Here is a 25448-nt window from a genome sequence, read left to right on the forward strand (position 1 = left end):
TGACAGCAAGGGTGAGACGGAAGGAGATATCAGTCAGTGCACAGCAGATATAAACAGCGCAGGCTAATTGCCAAGTTAGGAACAAGAGAAGGAGGCGGCTGGCTGCGGAAACATTTGATCCGCCGACAGGTTGGAAACTCAAGCATCCTTCGGCATATATAAGACGGAGCCAGCTGTCAGCGGGGATCACAAAGCCTTATCTATCTGCTGCTGCTGCTGCTGCTTTGAACCTGAAGCCGGAGAGGACCCCAAACCAACAGCGGTGAGTCCCACAGATGCACGGGAGGGAAGGTGGGGGGGGGGGGACCATGATTTGCCGAACAATCATGACTTGCGTTTCGATGGGATCATAATATTAACATAGACACATCTGTTACATCTTTCAAAAGTAGGTTAATCCAGCATGACACAAATAATAATAAAAATATATTTTCTTTTCTTTGAACATGCAGGACCAACATGTCGCTCACCTCCATTCTTTCAGCTGAGGCCATTAAAAAGGCTGTCAAGGACTGTGAAGGTAGCATCTCCACACACACACACATACAGAGAGAGAGAGAGAGAGAGAGAGAGAGAGAGAGAGAGAGAGACACACAACCTGCCCTATACCAATGTTTGAATCTAAGTTATTTTTCATTTGAATACCAGCAAGGAAATTATGCAGAATACATGACTTATCCATGCACTTCAACATGACAGCACCTGAACAGAATTAACAGCTTTATCTCTCACTAACTAAATAATCCACAATTGATAAATCAACCTGCTCAGAATCTGTGTAGCATCCAGTCACTCTCGCATATTCAAAACACTCTCCGACTAAATCTTCTCTACGGCTGCATTGTTTTCAATATTCGACAGTATCCTCTCCACCAAATGTTTATCCAGCTTTAACTGAATTTGAAAAGGTTTTCAATCATCTTGTCTGTTTTAGCGGAGGCATGTGCCTATTGGACTTAAAAGATAAAAACATGGGTGGAAAATCTCCCACCTGGACAGCAGCCACATGCTGTTTTAATCTCCACATCAGCTCCCAACCTGCTAAACCTCGTGGGTCAGCCCTAACCCTATTTTTACTTCAGTTCTTATGTGTGTGTGTGTGTGTGTGTGTGTGTGTGTGTGGGTGTGTGTGGGTGTGTGTGTGTGTGTGTGTGTTTCCAGCTCCGGACTCATTCTGCTACAAAAAGTTCTTCCAGCTGTGTGGCCTGTCCTCAAAGACACCCCAGGAAGTCAAAGATGTCTTCAAGATCCTCGATGATGACAACAGCGGCTTCATCGAGGAGTCTGAGATCAAGTGTGTGAGACAATGACCGGATGTATAACTGTTCTCTGTGAGACATGATAAATCTAAAACTTTGATGCCTTTACTCGCATATACATCATCCTGATGCTGATGCTGTAATTATTTTGTACCTTGAGTCACTGTAAACACAGTAATGCACTGGAAACAATCAAATATTGGTGGTAGCAGTATTATTGGGATGGCACCATTAAGCCGTCTCGTGATAATCTGTTAATGGGCAAAGTGTTATTATTGCCTTTGTGTTTTCTAATTCCATCTGAGGATCGGCCCGAGCCGTGCAATTTAGGAATTGTTGCATTTATGTGCTTATTAAAGTGCACAATTGACTCTGATAATTACAGCACATATGTGTGTGTGTGTGTGTGTGTGTGTGTGTGTGTGTCTAGGTACTTCCTGCAGCGATTTGTCCCCGGGGCGCGGACACTGACCGAGGCAGAAACCAAGAGTTTCATATCAGGGGCTGATGATGACAGTGACGGCAAAATTGGAGCAGAGGGTCGGTATCTAATTTCTCACGTTGTGTTTGTACAAACTCGTGATGTCGGCAGAAATGATCTCATTGGCTGAATCAAGTCCAACAACCACAATCTGTGTCAACAGAGGAGGTAGCTTATTTAATTCTGAGAACACTTTCAACTTACAGTGCATCCGGAAAGTATTCACAGCGCTTCACTTTTTCCACATTTTGTTATGTTACAGCCTTATTCCAAAATGGATTAAATTCATTATTTTCCTCAACATTCTACACACAACAACCCACAATGACAAAGTGAAAACTGTTTTTTGCAAATTTTTGCAAATCTATTAAAAATAAAGAACGAAAACATAACATGTACATAAGTATTCACAGCCTTTGCCATGACACTCAAAATTTAGATGATTTCTTTAAGTTCACTCAATTTTGAAATGTTTAATTCTAATGCAATTCAAGGCTTTCTTCTGAAACACTTGTACTTGTACTGAGCTTTAACTCAGTGGATCATGCAGTTTAGATTTTGAGCGATTTGCTCCTGATGCAAAAAAAAAAGTTTGTATTGAATGTCGTCTCTGTGCCGTTCCTCAGGCTTCTTTACTTACAGTAAACAAAGGACTGACTATACTAAATAACAGCAACAACTTGAACATTTTTACTGTCGAGGTTCGGTTGAATGCATCTTTTGAGCTCAGAGTTAACAAAAAATGTTTCCTTCGATGTTTATTTGCAGCAGAGAGTACGAAATGAAATGGTACAGTATCTTGAGGATCCGTGTTGTGTCAAGTTAATCAGTATAGAAACCATCCGCATTGACACCAAACGTCATAGCGTCCAGATGCTACTCCCAGTTTTTGCCTATCGTCCAGTTACCAGCAATATCAATAGGATAAAGGATTTGGACAATCCAAAAACTGTTGACCACCACCGTAAGTAATTATTTCTGCAGATGATTCACAATTCAACATGCTTTTCTTCCTCTAGAATTCAAAAATATGGTCCTGCCCTGAGTTTACAGACGATAAGAGCTCAAGTCTTCAGGTCTTCGGTCCTCTCTCTGCACCTCAGGAGTCTTCTGATCCCAGCTTCCATTCCCTTGTGATTTCTTCTGTTTCCTACTAATCACTGTGTGTGCTAATTGTTTTTAAATGACCTTTTGTCCATTTAAACACAACAGGCTTTTATTAATGTGTCTTTCCTACGGGTACTTCTATGTCTTCTATTCTGTGCACATCTGTCAACGAATGAGATGAATAAACATGTGGAAACACAGATCCCGTCTTTATACTTATGTCCTCTGAGATTAATTAGTATGGGTAAACAAATGCTCTAAAATGATTCCTGATTCCATTTATGTACAACAATAATGCATGAATGTACACAAATGCTATAGCTGATTCATCAAGAACATAAAGGGAGCAGGGAGCAGGGAATAAGTATGCGGAATACAAGCATGATTATTTGCATGTCTAAACATGAGGACGTTTAAAAACTGGAAATACGTGTTGATCCTGAGCAGAACTGTCTTTACAAAGTATCTATCTAACTATCTACTTCATCAGAAATCTACTTCGGTGGCAGTAGAGGATACATACAACACTATTCAGTTGAAATAAATAGAGTTTGAGATGTTGGGTGAGTTTAGTGTATTATGTATTATATTTTGATATAAAGTTGCTAACAAATTACAATTATAAACACAAAATCATCACTTCATTGAACACAGACAAGAGAAGATGTAGTTTAGAGACAAACATACGTGCACTCATTATTCATAGATCATCTACCAAAATGTTTACAGTTTAGCTATTTGAATTTAGTATAAGTTTAGTCTGGGCTTTAAGTGATTACATTTGTTTATAAATAAAATATATGAAACATAAATTGGGTTGATGTGAAAGTGTTTGTGTCGGTATGCGGGAACTTCTTTCTTAATTGAAGTTAACAGCGTCATTATAATCGCCAGTGTGAGGACTTAATCCTCTTTACAAAATATATCTTCAAAAACCTGAATGATATCTAATACCAGACCCAGCTTTAAACAAATATGAATGTATTAACCCACATCATTGCACAGAAGTTGCTCAACTTCTCAGTATGGAGTAGGAACCTTTATTTTGTCCTGCCATCGATTGTACACGAACAGTTGAACTTGTGACACCGCGCCGTCAAAAGCAGGAAGTTAAACATGTAAAGTAGTATGCGGCATCTCCTCTCACTGATCTCATTTCCTTGTTTTTATTTGCGCACTTACTAACCAGGAGCACCTGAAAGTGTTCACGCGCTGTGAGGTGAGTGGGACCGTCGTGTAATTCTTTCACCGTCGCGCTTCACTCAGTTTCCCTCCGCCTGGAACACAACTCCACAGCTAGCAGAGACAGCTAGCTGGCTAACTAGCTGCTCAAACTGACTTAACGTCGTGCTTCTTATTAACGTGCAGAGCCACTGTACCGAAGGAGACGCTTCCGTGCACGTTAAGGTTTTAACGTTGCACTCAAAACCATGCTAACGTCAGAGGATTGTTGTGGTTACCTGACACTTTGGTAGTTTGTTGCATCAGCAAAACAGAAATATTGCACACAGAGTAATTCATTCATAAATCCTTAAGGAGCCTTAATTAAGGAGAATGAGTACGTTACTCATGGCGCATGCATTTTACTGCTGAAAGTTAACACTACATTCAGTTTCCAGTGTATTACTGTAGGCACACCTTGCTGAAACTAATGCATTACACTACAACAGCCCTGCAGTAATAACTCCTACACCTTCATGAAGGTTGTGTTCAATTTTTAGTTTTACATTTAACTTTATGTCCACATTTTGGGCCATAGTTTGTGATGCAAATGATCAGTGCATCCCTAGTCCAGGTGGCTCAGTGGGTAGAGCGGGTTGGTCTTTTAACCCCAATTTTGACAGCTCAAACTGTCTTAGCATGTTGAAGTGTCCTTGAGCAAGGCACTGGCTGCTCCTAACATAATTAAGGATGTGTTGAATGCAGAGTGTGAGTGTATGTATACAGCAAAGGTAATGAAGTGTTGTTGTTTTTATCCCTAGTATAAATGTCTTCTGTACTTTCAACTTTGACATGGTGTGTGTGTGTGTGTGTGTGTGTGTGTGTGTGTGTGTGTGTGTGTGTGTGTGTGTGTGTGTGGACCCTTGAGAAGTTAATGATGATTATCTCTAGATTTGTCATGTAGTGATGTGATGTACTTGTCTTCATTCTGCAGGCACACGGCATGCTAACCAGCGGCAAGTTCCACTAATGCTGATGATTAGGTAAAGCGGGCGCGTTTGTGTCGGTGCAATAACATCGAGAGGTCTTTCAGCTTCTAACTGTGTATCTGCTTCTGTCAACTTCCTCTTTGTGTCTGTTCCAGTCCCAGAATGGCCTCAGGAATGCAAGAGAAACAGTACACACCATCCCTGCTCAATTTCTTCGTTTACAACCCGTCATTTGGGCAAAGGGAAGGAGAGGTGAGGAGGATTCCCCAGATGACGATATGCTAAGCAGATGTTTTACTGAATCACTTCATTCAGGTAATAAGGAAAACATTTCGATGGTGTGAATTGCTAATTCAAGATGTGTTTTTTTTTAGGAAGAGAAGAAGATCTTGTTTTACCACCCAAGTGATGTGGAGAAGAATGAGAAGATCAGAAATGTGGGCCTTTGTGAGGCCATTGTTCAGTTCACAAGGTAAAGAGTTCAGTTCTGTACTTGCAACAGAAGCCGAGTAAAGCTGGAGCAGCATTGTCCCAAACATTTTACAGCCTGGGTGGATTTGAATGTTTATTTAGCGTTCTGGCATCTTGTCAAGAGTTGAGTGGATTTTAAAAAGTGTCTTACTTTATTTCCGTGGCTTCGTTTGATTCTCTGTGTTCAGAAAACCGAGAGGAACCTGAGGTATAGCAGAATAGGGAAATGTTGCAATAAGTGGTCAGACACACACTGATGCATATCTAATGTCTGTAAAAGCTCAAAACAAGGAGCCGGTCCTCTTGTTTTGGGTGTGTGTCCTTTGTTTCCACGGTCATGTCTTCTACCTTTTTCAGGACTTTCTGTCCAACAAAACCAGCTAAATCCCTGCACACACAGAAGAACCGGCAGTTTTTCTTTGAGGCCGAGGACAATTTCTGGATAGTCATGGTATCTCAAAGGCTTCCCTGTACATTATTTGTTCAGTATTCTCTCTGTTTCTCGAGAGACTTTGTTTAGCTAATCCATTTCTGTTTGAAATTCATTCCTCAGGTGGTTCGGAACCCAATGATTGAGAAACCAAACAAAGATGGTAAACCTCCCACAGTAGAATATCAGGAAGAGGAAATACTTGTGAGTACTGAGAGACGCTTGTCAACATCTGTATTTCTTTCATTGTATATCATCAGTTTGACGTTTTACTTAACATGCCCTCTTGCCTCTGTAGGACACTGTTTATGGTGCAGTGGTACGGCAATGCTACAGTATGTACAAGGTGAGTTTTAGAATCTGTCTACGACTTTGTTCTTTTGCATTTTTCTCTTCTTCTAAAAGCTGTACCCAGACTCTTGATAATGCTAAAAGAGTCATCTTGTAACAGCGATTACTCTCCTTGTGCTGCAGCTCTTCAACGGTACGTTTGGCAGAGCAATGGAAGCCGGCGGAGTGGAGCTGCTAATTCAGAAGCTTGAAAAGTTCTTCTACCGGGTAAGAAGCTCATCTGTCCAAAAACATCTTTTTTTCTAAGTGGATGTTTATTCTTTACTTGCCTTGAATATGCTGACCTTGCTTTCGCAGCATGATTCATTTAAATGTATGTGCACATAGTTAATAATAATAATAATCACAAACTCTATTTGATTAGCACCTTTCATACAAGAAATGAAGATAATTATAATTTATTATTCTCTCTCTACATTAGCTGCCTTTGCCTCATGCAACAGTCATTGCCGGAGCGACTCATCTCCGAGCATTAACGCTGATGTGAAAGTATAAAAGATTCATTTCTAATTAAGGAACGCTCTTCTTAAGTTAACGCGGGCTTCCCTCCTCACCGTGTAACCCAAAGACGGAGAGAGAAAGAGGCTGTGGTGTGGGGTGTCAGAGGTTGAATGTCAGGACGATGCCAGCGTCTCCACAGAGCATCAGTCAGAGAGTTTCTTATTCCTCTGTCGTTACTGCACTGTAAGCAAGCCCGTTATAGGTGGATAAACTAACCCCTTTCTTCTTTCCTTCTCCTGTGTCTCTGGGTTGTCTCCCCGTTTTTTTTTGTTTTTTTTCTCGGCGTGGTCGTGCACCTGCGTGCGTTTCCAGTATCTGCAGACTCTCCACTTGCAGTCCTGCGACTTGCTGGACGTATTCGGAGGCATCAGCTTCTTCCCACTGGACAAGATGACCTACCTGAAGATCCAGTCCTTTGTCAACAGAGTGGAGGAGAGCCTAAGCCTGATCAAATACACAGCCTTCCTGTACAACGACCAGCTTATCTGGTACAGACTGAACACTTGTTGAACCTGTGTGTGTGTGTATGTGCTTGTCCTTAAAATCCCCCCCTGGATGTGTTATTGTAGGGCACACACTTGTACAACCCTGCACATATTTGCAACCACACAACAATGTAAAATCCCAGCTTTGATATCTACAAACAGATCAGGGCATGCTGGATAAACAGGTGGCTTTAAACGCCACCTTTCAACCTCTTTTGGTTAATGTGCCACATGACACGTCGTTGCCTTTTTAATTGTACTGACTGCTGGGTGGGTGAGCGCGGGGGGGATTACGTCATTCCTAATGAAATGACTCGCGAGCAGCGTGGTCTTTCATCGTGAACTGTCACTGGACAACCCGAGAGGAGCCGTTTAATTATTGTCCAAATTTAGCGGTGTCGCTCTGGAGTATTCATTAAAGTGTAATTACAGCCAGGAGACACTCGCCTCATGATGCATAACACAATTGACAGCACACACACACACACACACACAAAACATGTACACAGCCACACATTTTGTTGTGCGTTTTAGCGTGGTGTGTGGTATAATGCTGCTGCTGTTGTTGTTGGGTCTGCAGGAGCGGACTGGAACAAGATGATATGAGGATCCTGTACAAGTACCTGACCACCTCGCTGTTCCCCAGACACTCTGAACCGGAGGTGGGTGGGGGGGCAGATAAAGTGAATAGCTTAAGGAAGCGCGGGAGACAAATTGAGGACGAAAAGAAAGAAACAAAGGAGCAGAGGATGTTTTTATAGGACGGGGAGGCTCACTGCTATCTACCTGCTTCTATAAACTCATTATAAAGCATATCTCTTATAAAAACATGACCATCTTGGCAATGATAGCGTGTGCCCTCTAATATGCTTCTCCTTGATACAAGAACGTCATGTGATCAATACGGTTTTTAATATTTATGATCCAGACTGACATGAATATGAACTCTGAATATCACTTTCAAAGCCATGCCGCTCATTTTCACTCGAACCCTCCCTTCACCTTCCTCCTCCTCTTCTATTTGTTGTCTTTTAGTTGGCTGGCAGGGACTCTCCTCTGAGGCCGGAGGTCGTGGGGAATCTGTTGCACTATGGGAGGTGAGTCGCTGGTCTGTATGGAGCTGGGAGGACACTCCCTTGGCTAACACTTGTTTAAGCAAAAGAGCAGGACTACCGCCGGTTCAGGGTTAAAATCCACATTTGTTCAGTTGCAGTACACATATGTAACAAGGGAGAGATAGCTCAGGTGTTTGCTGTCTGACAACTTGCATCTGCATAACGCCTGAAGTCAGTTTCTGAAGGTGAAGTGAAGACGCTGCAGTAGTCCAAGTCTGGCTCCTGGTGCCCTGTCACGGGATAGGAAACACAGATTTGAATGCTCTAACTGGATGACACACCAGATTATAAAGAGGATTTGATGAGGACCAGAAAAAAACAGTTAAAACTAGTAACTAGCCGTAAAGTAAGATTTAAAAGATCCACGCAGGCAAAGCTACACAGGAGAGGTTAGTGTTAAGTGGCATACTTGGAATCCCGTGCATCAACAGCACCACAATGGATTCCTTGTTCCGTGAGGGGTCAGCGGCTTCTGGTCCATTTTTAGTCTTGTTTTATCGTGAGTCTCTCAGACATCAGCTTTGACTTTCACCGCCGATCTTTGACTATTAACCCGGCCACTCTCCCCTCCGTCCTCTCCAGGTTTCTGACAGGACCTACTAATCTCAATGATCCGGAGGCCAAATTCCGATTTCCTAAAATATTTGTCAGCACAGAGGACGGCTATGAGGAGCTGCATCTGATTGTGTATAAGGTAAGGAAGAGTAAATGTGATCAGGAGGTTTTTTTAATGTATTAAAGTAGAAGGGAAGTTCTTTTTTATAATCTGTGATTTATATTCCACTGCTCTATCAAACAATATGGATTTTTTTAAGGATTAGACGGCTACATTTTTAAAATGATGAAGTACGTCCCACATTAATGCCATTTCTAACCTGTGTGACCTTGATTCCAGGCGATGAGCGCTGCAGCTTGTTTCATGATCAGTGGTAAGTGTGCACCGTCACCCACCTGCTGTTCTGACAGGAAATGATGCAGTTAACATTCACTTCCCCTCTCCTGGTTGATGTCTAAAAACAAAGTCCTTGTATTTTTTATTTTTGTTTTTTTTACTATGTAGGCCATTTTACTGCTCATTTAAAGCTAAAATATGATTCTTTTCTTTCAGCTCATGTCCCATAATGCCTGACTTTCTTCTCTCCTCCCTCTCTCTCCAGCCTCTGTGGAGCTGACGAGGGACTTCTGCGAACAGCTGGACGGCTTGGTGGGCCCTCAGCTTACTCTGCTGGCATCTGACATATGTGAACAGTTCACAGTCAACCGCAGGATATCGGGGTCAGTTAAGAATCCACCACTCTCCTAATTAACAATTTACCAGCGTCTGAAGAGGCCTTTTGTCTTTGAGGATACGGTCCGTCTTTTAACAGTTCTTGATTTAAATTGGTTTACGTCATTTACATCATTGACGACACAAGACAAGCTTTTAAAGCTTGAATTGATTACAGGAGCATCAATCAATTCATCATTTTAGCGCTACGTCATATATACAGGCGAAAACTGCTTCCAGAATGTAGCATAAGTGCGGGGGACAATGCCATTTAAACTATCGGTATCATCTTGATCATTGACAACATTTATCGCCGTCATCAAAAGTGTAGTGTTGCAATTTATTACATTAGCCATGTTGTTTGTCGTCAGTCTACAGTCAACCTTTTGCATTGAGTCTGCCTAGCTGGCCGCGTAGAGGAGACTCTGATATCACTGGATGTTGTCGGGGCACTACTCAGAGGTAACTCAAGCAGCAGAGCTTTAAAGACCGGCATCCTGGCCCACTCTCCTTTAACCCCAGCAGTTAGATTGGTCCTCGTCTGTAATCCAAGACCGGGCTCCCTGACCCGGGCAATTTGATGGGCTCCATTTTTAAATCACCTTGGTGAAAAATCCACTGAATAAATAATGCCGTCCCAAATTCCTCCGTCGTCATTGATGTCTGTGTCCCGATTTGGCCCGGTGTAACTGTCTATAATCAGAGGCATCATGTATAAGAATCTGTTGTACGTCCTGTTTGAATAATTACCAACACTTCTCCAGCGATGCAATCACAGTACCGTTTGTGTGGTAATAACACCGTGTCCTCAGCTCACTTTGACGTGGGTGGAGTAGGCTTAACTTAAAAGCACAACTTGCCTTTTATTGGATGTTATCATCCAAAGTGGTTTGGCTTATTGTATCATTGGGTCAAATAACTTTTAAAGGATTGTGTGGGCCCAGAAGTGGCCGAAGGCGCTTACTTTTTTAACATTTTGTGTCCATTCAGGCCAGAGAAGGAGCCCCAGTTTAAATTCATCTACTTCAACCACATGAACCTGGCGGAGAAGAGCACCATCCACATGAGGAAGACAGCCAGCGTTTGCCTCACGTCTGTTCACCCGGACCTCATGAAGATCCTGGGAGACATCAACTGTGACTTCGCCAGGTACAGCAGAGAACATTGGCTTTGTTAAACTGTCTGTTTCATCTTGAGCGAATGCGTCAAGACATTTGTTTAAAAATGTTAGTGACTGGCCACAAATCATCATCATCATCATCCTCCTCCTCCAAGCAGAAACCCAATAGTAGAACTAAAACTCTCTTCAGCTCTGAGCGTCAGCTGTGCAGAGTTTTTCAGATTTCACAAACCCAGGAAAGAAAAAAGACTACAAACTCTCTCCCGGGTATATCAGCAACATCTATGTCATTTTACATGTGACGCTCCTGGTGTCTTCTTCAACTCACTCCGTTTTGAAGCGGTCATGAGACTGTAGTCATGTGAGAATTCTGCGGGACAGTGGCATCGACAATCACAGCATTCATACCAGTATCATACCATACCAGTAATCAGTTCCTCTTTTAGTGCAGATGTTGTGTAGCTGCTGCTGGTCGGCACACGCAAAACATGATCACAGTGCTATTTGTGTCATTAAATATCGAAATGTAAGTCATTTTGTGTGTTTCCAATAAGAAATTACACTTTCTAGTATTTTAACTTAGAACATGGGTGTCATTTCTGACGCACACCATAAGAAATGTTAAATTATATGACTTGGTTTTAATGGAATGTTGTGGTCTGTGTTTTTGCAGTTGCCCTCAAATACAAAGAACCTGCCGTAACTGTGGTAGTTGCCTTTTATTTGATGGTGCTTTGTTATTTCTTTATCTTGCTCCCAGGGTTGACGAGGACGAAGAAATCATCGTAAAGGCAATGACGGACTACTGGGTAGTCGGCAAGAAGTCGGACCAGAGAGAACTGTATGTGATCCTGAATCAGAAGAACGCCAACCTGATCGAAGTAAACGGTATGTCTCCACCGCCTGGCGATGAGTAAATCTGTGTCATTACCGTCCACCACTATAGACAACCTGCCTTGATGCTAAATCTCGTCTTCACCCTTCACGCCCTTTGTCTTTTCTCCTCCACAGAGGAGGTTAAGAGGCTTTGTGCGACGCAGTTCAACAACATCTTCTTTTTGGACTGATGGAGCCATCAGACGGAGACCGTTTCACCACACTAAACACTGTCAGCGTTGCAGGGTATCATGACAGCATCAGCGTAATGCAATAATTGCATTGTAAAATTAAAAAAAAAAATTCAAAGCTTTGTAACCAGGTTTGTTTTTAATTTAACCTATAAAATTGTAATTTTCTCTTGTAATTAAATGTAAATCCAGATTTTTACTGTACATTTACTTTATTTTCTTTGTACATACTTGTAGGGTTTTGTTGGCTGTTAATTTGGATATCTTTCAAAACAAAATGTTTTTTTGTTTTTTTGAATGAACACATCATGACAATGTTTAAAATTAATTTATAAACCAACATGCACAGAACAGTTTACTCCAGGTTCCTTTGATGATCAGTCATAGTTTTAAAATAAGATGTCATGTCAAAAGTATTGTGGTTTGCAAACAACTGTGCTATCTTTAAATAAATTAAGGAGTAATTTTACTATGTGTAAGATAGTTGTTTTTTTTGGCTGAAGATGCTCAAAAAGTAAAACCATTAGGCAGCCTTTTAAACAGCAACATCAGAAATCATTTATTAAACAGTTGGACAGCTTCCATTTACTTACACAACATTTGTAAGGCTGCTTTTATTGTGGGATTCTTTTGAAGGAATTGTGCTTTTTTTTTTTTTTTGTGCTTTTATATCAATAATTTCTGCATCTAAAACAGGCAAAGAATCAGAACCGTTTATTGCCAATGTATGTAACATACAAGGAATTTGTCATGGCAGGTGGTGCATAACATTAGACAATCAACAACAATCAACAGTGCAAGGAATAGAAACATATTAAAATGTACAATAGAATATAAAATAAAGTGCACAACAAACAGATAACAGGACTGTAAACAAGTGTAATGTAAAAGTGACAAGTGTATTTAAATATGGAGGGATGTGCAGGGGAGTAGTAGGGAGGGAAGGAAATTGTCCTGGGGATGACAGTCAGTGGGGGACCCGGGCTCTGTTAATGAGCCCGACTGCGGATGGGAAGAAGCTGTTCGTGTGGCGGGAGGTCTTGGTCCTGATGGACCTCAGCCTCCTACCAGATGGAAAGGGCACAAACAGTTTTTGTCCAGGGTGAGAGGGGTCGGCTACAATCCTTCTTGCTCGCTTCAGGGTTCGTGAAGCGAACGAGTCTTGGAGGGACGGCAGATTGCAGCCGATCACCCTCTCGGCAGAGCGAATGATGCGCTGCAGCCTGCCCTTGTCCTTGGCGGTGGCTGCAGCGTACCAGACCGTGATGGAGGAGCAGAGGATGGACTCAATGATGGCTCTGTAGAAGTGCACCATCATTGTCTTTGGCAGGTTGAATTGCTTCAGCTGCCTCAGGAAGTACATCCTCTGCTGAGCCTTTTAAGTGATGGAGCTGATGTTCAGCTCCCACTTGAGGTCCTGGGTTATGATGGAGCATAACCCAGACCGCACCAGGTCACCAGAAGGTCAGTCTCCCACCTGTAGGCGGACTCATCCCCACCAGAGATGAGTTCAATGAGGGTGGTGTCATCCGCGAACATAAGATCTAAGATCTAACCAAAGAACTAACTTGAAGATTTACCTAAAATGTTTAAAACTTGGCATTGGAACATATTAACTGTTTCCGGGCCCCGATTGAATACTTTTGTGGGAGCCCAGTATTCTGAGATACAGACAGAATGAAACTCTTTAATTGTCTCTTCACACTCCAGACCAATGGATGTCATCAACTCCTAAAATGGTTACCACAAAATAAAATGTATCTCAAGAAGAAGAAGAAAAATAACCAATCAGTGATCACCAACCCAGTCGATTTGCAGCCAATCAGCGTCACCGTTGCTGAAATTCAAAAAGTCCCCCGCCATGATTGTTGTGTATTTCAGGCTGGACCAGGACTCGTTACTCTTTTTACTGGACGGCCAGTAGAGGAAGTTCGTTTTTACAAGTGTTTTTTTTCGGGGGGGAGAGAACAAGGTAATATATATGTATAATTATATATTATCTATGACGACAGTTAAGCTTGGTTTGTCGCTGCTTAACAAGGTAACGTTAGCTTAGTTCGACGCTTGCTCTGGCTTCATAAAGAGTCGGTTCGGTGGTGAGCTTGACGGGAACGTTAGTTGAGTCCCTTTAGCTAACTTTGTTAGGTAACGTGTTAACGTTACGCTTCGCACTAATTCGACGTATTGCGGTGTTCACGGACATTGTCGTTAACGACGGCTAACGTTAATCACGCGGGCTTTGAGAAGTATTAATCTCACGTCTGGTTTTGAACCACTGCTTTAAGCTAACGCCAGGTAGCTAACGTCATGTTGTTGTGTAACGTCACATTGTCAGGTAAAGGGTTTTTTCATAAACACAAAAGGTTACAACGCATTTTCTATCTTCGTGTAATGGCGTTTAGTTTTGGTTGATTTAACGTTAGTGGCTTTTTAAAAAACTTTAATTCAGTAACGTTATCCTAACGTAAGGTGAACTGATGTACAACGTGGGTTAAGGACGTACCAGTTGTCACGTTGTAGTTGCGGTGTTTAGCTTTACGTTAATGATGCTATTCTTGAGAGGGTTAGCTTGATTCAGGTAAATCCTGATGGGCATGACTTGCCATCATCTTTGTGTGTTAACTTAAATTGAAACTCAAGATTTAGAGATAATGTATGATAATAGATACTGACTTTAACCCTTACTTTTGTTTTTTTATGGTCTAATTTCTATCCAGTTGAGTTGTTATAGCTGACCACAGTTCAAAACAGACATTCTCTGATTCCTCTTATTTTGTTAAATTTTCAGTTCATAATGTTTTGCCAGATGGCATAACTACTAGCACATCAAATATGATTTACCTCTAATTACTATGCCAATAATGCACCATCTTCTGCCCCTCTCCTCTTTACTCCAGATACCTGAGTGAAAATGGATTCTCAGTTTGCTCACCTGCGCCAGCGGGACACCAGTGTGTCGATGCTGAGGGTGAAAATGTCCCGCAGGAGGTCTCGGTCCCAGAAGGAAAACCGAGAACGGGTCGTGAACACCCGCAGGCAGCTGGCCGAGCTCCCAGAGCTGGAAATGTCTTCCCTGGATGCCTCAATTGCTACGGCCAGCATGTCAACCATTCAGGAGAAGACATTGAACAATGCCAAATCTGCTCAAAGTACGTCTGCACTTTACATCGAAACTACAACTCAAACCTAATAACATGTTGACAATAAGGCACCCACAGCAATAACCCTCCATTTTCTTCACAGACGTGGCTGTAGAAGACAGGTTGAAACAGCTTGGGCGCTGGAAAGAGCGCAAGGCTCTGGAGAAAGAGAAGGAAAAGAGGGAAAGGGAGCGTAAAGGGGTGTTCAAGACCGGCATGTATCATCCGAAAGACACCCTTAACATTCCCTCACTGCCTGGAGTCCCAGCTGCCTCAACCAGAGCAAAGGAGGTGAGGGAGGACTCCTCAATAGACTATTTTACACCATTTACTGTAAATATCTACCCCACTACTCCTATTAGATACAATGACGTGAACTATAACAGAGGTATGGCTCTTTATGGCATTTATAATCATGAATGACTCCAAATGGTCAACATGTAATCTTTTGCTTGTTTTTCAGACCAAAGCGAACACGGCGTCATCCCAGAGTTCCAGAGTCACTCGTTCTATGAAGAAGCAGCAGCAAGTTGAGAGGGTAATACTGAGAAAGATACTGTTCTCATTATGTTCTTATATTAACTTCCATAAAAATAAAATCTAATATGCACTTGTTGCTTTTCTTTTGACAAAATGTCTACAGCCTCTGAAGATGCAGGCTCCAAATGCTGCGGAAAAAAAAGGTAAATAAATCTAAAGTCCCTTTTTTATTTTAAACGGAGCACACCGTCTTCCGTGACCTGGTGTATTCTAGATCTGACCTGTTACGCCTCCTACAGCTCAACCTGCTGTGGACCGATCCACCAGGAGCCGGGTCGCTGCGCCTGCTCCGGCTATTTCCAAGATTAAAGTTTCTGCAGGTGAGTAATAAGATTTAAAAAAAAAAATCCCCACACAGCTGAGACCAGCTATACTGTTGGTTTCACCCTATCGCGTTCCCTTATTTGCATCTCAATCTGTGTCTCTGTGTCATGCCATCCTACTTAAGTGGAGCCTGTCGTACGAGCTTTGAGGACCAGAGTGGCCAACAGGCCTCCCGTTACAGCGGCTCCTGTGGTGAAAGACAACCCGATGGGTAAGTCTGCAGATACGCGCTGTGCCAGGGCCGCAGTTTAAACAGTTTTTGCTATCGTTTGACAAAACCACTCTTAATATTCCTGAAATTCCTCTCCTTACCCTCAGATGTAAGAAACACAAGAAGCAGAGCGTTCGTCAACCACGTGGCCCCCTTTTCATACAGAGAAAACAACTGTAACGGTAAATCATTAAATGTTGATAAAGAGCCATCCAATTTTAGACGCTGTTGATCAGTTTTACTTTTCCCATGTGACTAATTGCTTTTAACATCTTCCACCATTTTATGTGCGTCTCTCCTTTTTGAATACGCAGCAGCTTCCATCAGCACTGATGAGCCTGTCGTGGTCATGGTGAGCATTTCTTTGAGTTTTACACACAGTGTGTTAAAGCTGCGCCTACATTTTTACCAGTAAAACGTAACTTAATAAGTTAATTAGTTTGCTGTTTTTGTGTTGTGTAGGAGACTGAGATGCTGGAACCAGAGGGAACACCTTGTCCCCCCAGCCCGGCACCCTGCTCTGAAGAGACAAACATGGCGGTGGACCAACCTCCGACCGACTCTGTCCCTGTTGTGGATCCCGTTGAAGCGTCGTCCTCTTTATCTTCTTTTGCTCCACAAGGCTTTATATTCCAGGCTCCCACTGGCTTGTCCTCCTTCAAGTTCGAGCCTCTCACTCCTCGCTCAGCAGACGCCTTCCTCACACCGAGGTCTGTCTGTTTTCAGTTTGTAGTTTTTATTCAGATATTTAAAACACTGTAAATATGAAACGACAAGGTACCGGAGATTTTTGTGTGTGCCCTCCATCATTTCTATGGTTTAAAACGTGGAGTTGTTTCCTATCTCAATGCCATGCTGTTGTTCTTCCTACCCAGCCCCAGCTTCAGTATTCCAGTGGTCCCCTCTTTCAACATTGAGCCTCAGGCTGATCCAAATGAACCCTCTCCCCCAAAATCCCCTCGCCGCTCTCCTCCCCGCACAGCTCCCACAATGGCCCCTCCCACTCCAGGCAGCCCCCTGGAATCCAAGCACGACGTACAATACTTCAGGTGACATCCCTTTTTTTTTAAAAGTATTCCTAGTCATCTATTGTTCACATTTTCCAATTACTTTTCACAATCATCATTTTTACAATCGTCTCTTTTTTTGTGTGTTCTTCAGATCTGTAATTGCCAATGAGACAGACGGACTGATGACTCTGTGTGTCCAATGGGAGTCTAAAGTGGATGATGAGTCCATCCCAGAAGAGAGTGAGTGTGTCATGCTGACTGTTTTGTGGTGTCCCTAATTGGAAGAAATGACCTTATTCCCTAACTGAACAGTTGTAATTCACTGTCTTTTCACTCATGTCTGTTCAGTGAGAGACCAGATGCGTACAGCTGTGGGCCAAGCGAGGCTGTTGATGAAGGAGCGCTTTAAACAGTTCGGCGGTCTGGTGGACGACTGCGAGCTGGGCCGGGGGGAGAAGATCACCACCTGCACTGACCTGCAGGGATTCTGGGACATGGTGTATTACCAGGTGAGTGTCCTCAAGAGAGGGACAACACACTGTTTCAGACACCAGACGCATAAGGAGAAAGATTATATTTGCTTTGTGCCATTTTTCAGGTCGAGGATGTCCACAAGAAGTTTGAAGCTCTTAAAGAAGCAGAGAGCCGAGGCTGGGTGGAGGAGCACAAGCCACCGCCACGACAGAAGAAAGTGGTGAAGGTGACGACTGTTTCTGAATATGTTTTTGTTTTCAAATAGGTTTGTTTGCTCTGTTTAGGAGCAAAAAGTGTCACGACATTGTAGTAAAGACTTGATGCCCGTACTGTGCTTTTGACAGAAACCACCTGCCAAGCCAACGGGAACTAAAGCGGCGGCCAAGTCTCGCCTGGCTGCTGTGAAAGCGGCCATGAAAGCCAAACAGCAGGCAGCCGAGGCAGAGAAGGCAGCGAAAGATGCTGGCAGTGATAAAGACAACCCCAGCCTGAACTCTGAGGAACCGCAGTCCCAAGCCGAGCCCCAACCGACGGTGGTCTTTGACGGAGGCTTCTTCCAGGTGGAGAGCCCAGCCAGACCATCGGGTGAGAGAAAAATAGCTAAACGGTCTTGCTTTTCATGTCATTCGTCAGCGTTTGCTTGTGTACTTTTCCCTGCTGGACTAACGATCATGTCGTCATATCGTCGTGTCTGTAGGTTCGGTGAGGAGACCCAGCCGTCTGATTGCTGCCGTGCTGCCTCAGGCCTCTCCGTGCTCCAACTACCTCACCCCTAGAAGAGTCACTCGGGGATCCCTTGCACTGGCACAGACCCCCCTTCACACCATCACCTCTCCCGCTCAGCCCGTCCACACTCCTGCCCACTTCCGCCTTGCCCTCGACCAAACCCCAGCACAAGCACCGAAGTCTCGACGTGGCACTCCGCAGTCATCCCAGAACAGAAAGGACACTGTAAACGTCTCCCTTTGTTTCTCACAAGTGCTTTCAGACGACACCCAGCCCGAGGGAAGTCCTGCGCACCAAGAAATGGTCGCCACGCAGGCAAACGCTGCTTCTGCTCCTGAATTGAGCACGCCCGCAACCGTGCATTCAATTCCATTCATTAATGTCGTCGAGGAGCAAGGCGAACCAGCTGAAGCCGTCGACCTCCCTCTCTCTCCATGCAAAACAACTCCAACTGTGCCCCAGTCCCCTGAGCCCTCATCATCCCTGAGTTTCACGTTGTCACCCTGTGTGACTCCCAGCCAGCCTCCCATCTCCTCCCCTCCTGCTGTGCAGGGTCTTCTGGAGGCCCACGGGTCTGTGTGTCTTACACCAGACATCTCTGTTGTTCAGGTAAACACATCTTCAGGCTTCACTAAATGTATTTATTAAGATGAATATCGGCCTCGTAAGATGCCCTTTGTTGAAATATATGATCCAAACTTCTTCTTTTTTTTTTTTTTTTTTGCTATGCCATAAACAAGTTATTTTTCTCTTTATTTCAGGAAATTCCTGGGTTGGACTTTGAGCGTTACCTCCAGCCGTCACAGAGATGCAGCCTGTCACCGTGGGAGGTTTTGTCCCCCGTGGTGGTGGATGTAGAGATGGAGAGTCCTAGCGCTCAGACAGAGGACCTGCTTACTCTGCAAGAACCAGGTATGATTGATGCCTATGGGTCCTGTGCATGCACACACACTGTACACCTGTGTTTTATACCATAACAACACTAATTTATACTAAAACTGCAGCAGACAGTATTTTTATTTATTTTTTTTATTGAAATGTGTTTGAAGATATCAAAACTTGGATTAAATTGAGTAGTTGTTCTCTGAGTGCCACTGATGTTTTTCTTTAACTGTCAATCCTCAAATATCAGACCTTCATGCTGCAACTTTCAGAGAAACTGTTGTGATTGCCTGGTTACAAGGCAATACCTCACTGGGCTTTATTCTGGCTTGTTTTAAATTGCACTACTTCCTTCACTCACTGTCATGCTCACTTCTCACTGTCACCACAGCACATCCAGCGGTGCGTTCAGCTTTGAATCTTCAGTCACCACAGGTTAAAGTTTTTCCTTTTTTTTTTTTGAAGTCTTTATTTCAAATATTGACTTTTTGTTGTTGTTTTTTTTTGTTAATCCACATTGGACTTAATTATCACTTCTATATCTTTATTTCAGCCTCATCATTGCTGACTAGTCTTACTGTATGTTTCTTTGTGTGTTTCTCAGTCCCAGACAGCCGAGTCTACCATGCTCCTCTACACCCCGGACCTGAAGGACCGGATACGCCAGTCTGTCTGTCCAAGTGACCTCATGGTCTTCACACCTCCGCTCTGATGTGTAGCCTAGAGAGTATCTTGTGCTTTTAGTTTTTGCACATATTAACTACTTTTTTTACTCTGATTGGAAAAGAAAAATCTTTGGGTGATTCTGACTTTTATATGGAAAATAGTATTGTTATACGATTAAAGTTATATTTACAACAAAGTATTGAACAATAGTCTTCATTTACATCCAAGCACAAATCGGCAGTACATTCAATGTTTTTATCAGTCACTGTATTTAAAGGCATTGGTTTGTTTTTGGACTCTGTGGACAGAACGGGTACAGAAAGGCCTGCTGCATCTCGTGTCATTCATCAGCCTCCTGATGCCCCCCCTCTACCTGTAACACAGTACAACACTGAGCTTTACACACATCTTTGGCACAATAACATGAGTAAAGGAGCAGTAGAGTGTTTTTTGTTGGAGACGGTCCACATCCAACAGGCAGAGATGATACTGGAATGGAAGCTCCGGGGAGGAAAGTGATCGGATGCCATCTAGTGGCTGCATTAAAGCAACTCATGAAACTGATCGGGTCAAACACACCAGACTATTTCTACACACATAAATCCACAACGCATACAGTAAAGAAATCTAATAAAATAAAAGTTGGTTCAATAAGATTGTAATTTTGATTGTAGAATGCTGCTGTTGAACCTGGTTTAAATCTTGAGAAATTGTACAATGATTACAACATGTTCTCTGGGAGTTGCTAGCAATGTGCTACCTGTCGCTCTGCCAGAGCAGTAAGTCTCTGGGCCTCTTGGCGGCGCCGCTCCTCCATGTTTCTGGACACCAACTGGTTATGTTCCGAAGCCGGGAAGAAGAAGTGGTTGAAGAATTGATGGATCGTCTGGTTCCAGAGCTCCACTTTAGTTCCTCTGGTTAGCGCGCCTTTTTCGTCACGTCTTTGCTCTAGAGGAAACATGACGCATGATACATGATACATGATACATAGTCACTGCAATGAATTTAATGTCCTGTCACTTTCTGAACATGGCATGTAGAAATGTATACTTCAACATTGTTTAGAATAGTGAGGAAAATGAACAAAACAAACCTGCAGACTGAGGTTTCTCAGTGACTTCAGTCTTGACATCCTGTTGACTCAGCACGTCCTGAGCAGTGGATAATTCTGCTGTATCACTTGATTTCCCTGTCTATAATAAGACACAAATACAATTATGTTTTTTAACACTAAAGCCAAGTCGTATAGCCCAGCTCCCAGCATATTTCATTAATATCAACAGAAGAGGTGTTCAACAAATTACTGATATCACTACTGGATATTTAGATTTATCTTTTCACATAATGGTGGATGTGTGATTTTTGATACAGATACTCATAACTCATGTCAAATCATTGCATAGGTGAGGCCCTAATTGTGAATTAATTTTTTTCCACATGATAGATTGCCCGTTGCAACCAACCTCCACCGACGTGGAACTAGAGATTTCAGCAGTAATGGGGGAATTCACTGGAGCGGCCACCTGGATAGAAAGAAACTGTATAAAGTCATTCTTTTGTTAGTTTCCTCTCGTGCAGGATTCCCAGCTTTACTGGGAATTCCAACAACTAAATCCCAGTAATACCGGAACAAGTACAGTCTTCACATCCAGTAAGTAAGGGGAGCAGAGGTCAAGAGAGGCTTGAAAAAGGATCTGACCGACTGGGAAGGGCTGTTTGTCATCTGTTTGTAAATCACCTCAGGGACATCCCTCCTGGCCTCAACGTCGGGGCTGGATGCTGACTGGCCCTCCTCCAGGCCTTCAGAAACCCGCTGACACTTCACCTCAGCAGAGCCCAGAAGTACCTCGAAAAACTCCAGGAATGTAATCTGAAGCGGGACAACAACAAACGTGATTCAGAGAGGGCTAGGAAGACACACAAAAAAGGGGAAGTAGATGAATGTCAACTTCAGGCCGACCTCCAGATCCAGACAGGCGGACAGGTTGCCGGGGTCGCGGCTTTCTGCAGTGATGACCTGCAGTAATCTCGCTGTGGTCAGGTTAGTGTCCAGCAGATGGAGATCCTGGCAGAGGTTACAATAGACTAATCACCACTGTGTCTAAATGAATGTACCGAATGCTGGTTTTATAATGTAGATTTAATTATTTAATCTAGTAACTCAAAATCAAACAGCATAAACTGCATCCATTTCTTATGTTAAGAGATGTCAATTTTTAAGAAGAAGCTAATTTCATCGTTCGCGTTACAGTCTGTGGCACCTTGAACATCCACAGCAGCTGGTGGTAGGTCATGGTCTGGTCATCTCTCGGGGTTACATTGACTTTGCAGTAAGCCTGGTAAACTTCCCAGCACTTCTTTGAGTAGCTCATAGCCACCACGGCACAGTCTGGCTGCCTGAACAGGAAGCCTGGATCAACACAGCTGCAGTTAATGGACTATTACTGCATAATATAGCGCTAAAACTGTACCTAAAAACTGATAATGACAGACAGAAACATTTTTTTCCTCACTCGACTTATGCCGCAATAAATCAGTTTGCTCTGTCAATTAATACGTGTATGCACATGAGCCTTTAATATTATACTGTCAGCACCTTTTACGTTCTTAGAATTAGGGAGGATGTTGTCCGTCATGAGTTTAGAAAAGCAGGCTGCCAGAAGGTTGTTTTGTGACCTGTGAAAAAAAGATGATGTTTCTCTGCTCAAACTTAGTTACTAAAGGATAAAAAGTTAATATTTAAAATTGTGTCCTTGTGTTATTTCTTGCTGGGGTAGTTATTACATGTCCCCATTCATTGTCATTAGTTTTGCAGGTATTTAGTCCTGAACCAAAGTACTGGACTAATTCATTCTGTTAGAAGTCCTTCCTTACACCGCGTCCTTATGGTAGATGTGGTAGGCCACAATCACTAGACAGCTGAGGAGCCTATGCAGAAGAATGGAAGTGTAAGGAGAGTGGACCTCTGCTGGCGTAGCATCCTCTGAGACACAAAGTAAATACATTAAGCACTCAAATACTGTAACCATGAAGCTATCAATGTCCTGCCATGTATATGTAAGGTGGATTAAGTATGTGGGAGAGATTGTGAGTGCCTCTCACCTCTGATGAAATGGTCCATCTGCGTCAGAGTGATGCCGTGATGGTGGATGTTACAGTCTTTGAGCAGGCGCCAGAACTGCAGGCTGGACAGCAGGAAGGTGTTATCTGGGGAGTGGGCATGGCCAAGTCTGCTGTAGAAACTATAGACAGACCTCAGCGCTGCCGCGTGCCTCAGCACCACAAACTCCACCTGTTTATCCGTGAGCCAGAGTATCAGGGCAGGAAGCAGGGGGGAAAAGACAAATATGTTGACGCTGTTGCAGTGTGAAGCGGGGACCGGACCTGTTTGAGCTCACTGCCGCGCTTTCTCTCGGGGATTTTCTCCAGAAGACGTTCAATGTTCAGAGGCATGTCTGTCCTTAAGATGGACGAACCTGTAACCAGACGCAACACTGTTTATTATCACCTCGATGGCAAGCTGAACCCTTTGAATGCACTGTAGGCGACTTACCAGGCAGAGCAGTGGGAGCGTTGTTACCGTTCAGGATGTGTGCCATCATCTGGTCGTCCACAAACTCCCCTTCAACAACATGCCCATCCTCAAAAGTGAATTTTGCCTTTGAAACCATATAGTACAGTAACTTTTACACATTCTTGTAACTATATACATGATGCCATCATCTTCTGCTCTTTTTCACCCTGAATTTAACTGAATTCAGGGACAAATGTGTATTGACTGTGAGAGGCGATTCTGTATTATTGATCAACCTTGCCATGTTTTTCATCCCTTCTCCATTCTTCTTCATAGGTCGCACCACTAGCGTAGTATAAGGTTCCCGGCCCGTGCCTCTGACCCTGAACGAAATCCCCTGTGTACCGATTGCTCTGGGAATACTGAGATCCATCCGCTCGCCTCATGACCCACACATGTGTGCCTCGTCCATGCTGCCAGAGAAGAGGGCAAAAAAACATAAACAGGTTTGCGTTTTTTAAGCAGCTATTGTCCTTGAATTTGTGCAATATGGATACGTTGGTGTCAGTGGCGTGCTCTCATACTTGGACTCCATTCTGCCACATCCCAACATACTGCTGTCCCAGTTTCAGCCACCTCATCGTGCCCTCTCCATGTCTCAGGTTGTTCTTCCACTCGCCGGAGTAAACGTTTCCAGAGGGGTAGCTGTTGAGACACCGGTGTCACCTTTGGGCAGTTCAAATACCACTCAGGCTACAGAATAGATGATGTACTCCATACGTACCGTCTTACTCCCCATCCCTCTCTGGTGTTCCTCACCCAGTCTCCTTTGTACCAAGAGGTCCTATCCTGGTTATAATACACTGCACCCTAACACAAAGAGAACCAATTACACACAAAATGTATAGGGACTACACCATATATGAATTGGTGGATCATACCTTGCCGTGCCTCTTGGCCTGATCCCACTGCCCTGTGTAGGACACACCATCCCATGTGTAAGTTCCAGTCCCATGTCGTATACCATTGTACACTTCCCCTTTATAGGAGCTGCCATCTGGCCAGGTGTAGGTGCCCTTGCCCATGGGCATGTTGCACACAAATTCTCCCTGATGGATTAGATATTAAAAAACCCTGCCAATATTTGATTTTGTACGTATACAAGACGCATGTTTCGGATGTTTTGTAAACATGGGCTGTTGTTAAGCACTTTGCTTTAGAAACACCCAATAAGATTTAAGTTCATTGCAGCTATCATGATGTATACCTCATATTTCAATCCGTCTGCTCCTGTGAAGACACCACGTCCGTCCATAAGTCCCTTGGAAAACATCCCCTTCACAAAAACAAAGAAGTGACTAGTTTTATTTACCCTTATGGAAATAAGACACACAGTCATGGTGTATTTTCAGAATATATTTGAAAGTGCATTTTAAGGCATGTAAAATTGACAACATGCATGCGTTCGAAGAAATATGTTAGAAATGTATTTGCAACGGTTTAAAATATCTCAAATTTATTTTAATAACTTTTTGTTAGGTTCATACACATTTTAAATGTATGTAAATGGAAATTAACTTACTAAATGCTCAGCACTCGGCTTAAGTATGCATTTACTGTATTGTTGAATATATTGTCTTAGTACCTCGTAACTATGACCTCCTTCAAAAGTAGCCACCCCTTCTCCATGAAGCTGGTCTTCACAGGTCTCCCCTTCATATCTGTCAATGAGACACCACGCAGGTTGTATGTAAACGTGACGCTTCAGGTCACATGACACTCATCATTGACGTTATGAGGGATGATTTACCTCTGCACGATTAAATTTAAAAATGTAGGGTATTCATGAATGTCGTCATTGTCGGGCTGCTCATCCTGCAGGTCTGGTTGTTTCTGTCCCACGTCCCACAAACAGCTCGCCAACTTCCCTTTCTCTCTTTCCTCCGCTGTATGAGGAGGCAGCTCTGCGTTTCCGCGCGTTTTCTCGTTTTCCTGTTTATTGGTTTTTATTGTAGTCTTCTTTTCTTCTTTCCCAGTTTCCATTTTTGCTCCGTCTGTTTCTCTCGTGTGCCTCTCCATGGTAACGGCAAAGCACGCTCACAACTACGGCAACCTCTATCGGTCAAAAAGGGTAATACCGTGACATCCGCATCTATT

The 25448-nt window shown here is 43.2% G+C and overlaps 4 protein-coding genes across 5 annotated transcripts; 3 read left to right on the forward strand and 1 right to left on the reverse strand.

The window, feature by feature from the left end:
- Window positions 1-459: 459 nt before the first annotated feature.
- Window positions 460-2785, forward strand: pvalb9 (parvalbumin 9). Its single transcript, XM_076092767.1, has 4 exons — window positions 460-520; window positions 1162-1294; window positions 1690-1799; window positions 2760-2785. Exons 1-4 carry the CDS (start codon window positions 460-462, stop codon window positions 2783-2785), a joined length of 330 nt encoding a protein of 109 aa, XP_075948882.1.
- A 1141-nt stretch (window positions 2786-3926) lies between these two features.
- ccz1 (CCZ1 vacuolar protein trafficking and biogenesis associated) lies at window positions 3927-12273 on the forward strand. 2 transcript variants are annotated; one of them, XM_076093379.1, is made up of 17 exons: window positions 3927-4066; window positions 5003-5051; window positions 5153-5249; window positions 5372-5469; window positions 5826-5919; window positions 6022-6102; window positions 6197-6244; window positions 6373-6456; window positions 7063-7238; window positions 7816-7897; window positions 8271-8332; window positions 8933-9044; window positions 9246-9279; window positions 9508-9625; window positions 10608-10766; window positions 11498-11625; window positions 11749-12273. In XM_076093379.1, the coding sequence occupies exons 2-17, from the start codon at window positions 5038-5040 to the stop codon at window positions 11802-11804; spliced, it is 1443 nt and encodes a 480-aa protein (XP_075949494.1). In that variant the 5' UTR covers window positions 3927-4066; window positions 5003-5037; the 3' UTR covers window positions 11805-12273. The 2 variants fall into 2 exon arrangements, with proteins under 2 accessions (XP_075949494.1, XP_075949495.1); XM_076093380.1 differs by lacking the exons at window positions 3927-4066; window positions 5003-5051 and having other exon boundaries at window positions 5196-5312; window positions 5372-5919.
- Window positions 12274-12411: 138 nt separating this feature from the next.
- Window positions 12412-19973, forward strand: dlgap5 (discs, large (Drosophila) homolog-associated protein 5). The gene is made up of 19 exons (XM_076093372.1): window positions 12412-13776; window positions 14702-14953; window positions 15048-15235; window positions 15408-15482; window positions 15588-15627; window positions 15724-15804; window positions 15933-16019; window positions 16127-16201; window positions 16334-16371; window positions 16482-16729; window positions 16895-17068; window positions 17181-17269; window positions 17378-17538; window positions 17628-17729; window positions 17848-18088; window positions 18201-18838; window positions 18991-19141; window positions 19503-19546; window positions 19716-19973. The coding sequence occupies exons 2-19, from the start codon at window positions 14716-14718 to the stop codon at window positions 19821-19823; spliced, it is 2778 nt and encodes a 925-aa protein (XP_075949487.1). The 5' UTR covers window positions 12412-13776; window positions 14702-14715; the 3' UTR covers window positions 19824-19973.
- On the reverse strand, window positions 17609-25382 carry rsph10b (radial spoke head 10 homolog B). The gene is made up of 19 exons (XM_076093392.1): window positions 25102-25382; window positions 24937-25012; window positions 24559-24627; window positions 24233-24400; window positions 24076-24161; window positions 23876-23996; window positions 23588-23764; window positions 23331-23436; window positions 23162-23253; window positions 22880-23069; window positions 22652-22760; window positions 22374-22453; window positions 22039-22187; window positions 21738-21842; window positions 21477-21647; window positions 21241-21300; window positions 20871-20970; window positions 20538-20725; window positions 17609-20150 (listed from the first exon to the last, which is right to left on the reverse strand). The coding sequence occupies exons 1-19, from the start codon at window positions 25368-25370 to the stop codon at window positions 20118-20120; spliced, it is 2349 nt and encodes a 782-aa protein (XP_075949507.1). The 5' UTR covers window positions 25371-25382; the 3' UTR covers window positions 17609-20117.
- Window positions 25383-25448: the final 66 nt, after the last annotated feature.

The sequence above is a fragment of the Anarhichas minor genome, unplaced genomic scaffold (genome assembly GCF_050575085.1).
Source record: "Anarhichas minor isolate MPS153535 unplaced genomic scaffold, ASM5057508v1 ptg000017l, whole genome shotgun sequence".
Lineage (NCBI taxonomy): Eukaryota > Metazoa > Chordata > Actinopteri > Perciformes > Anarhichadidae > Anarhichas > Anarhichas minor.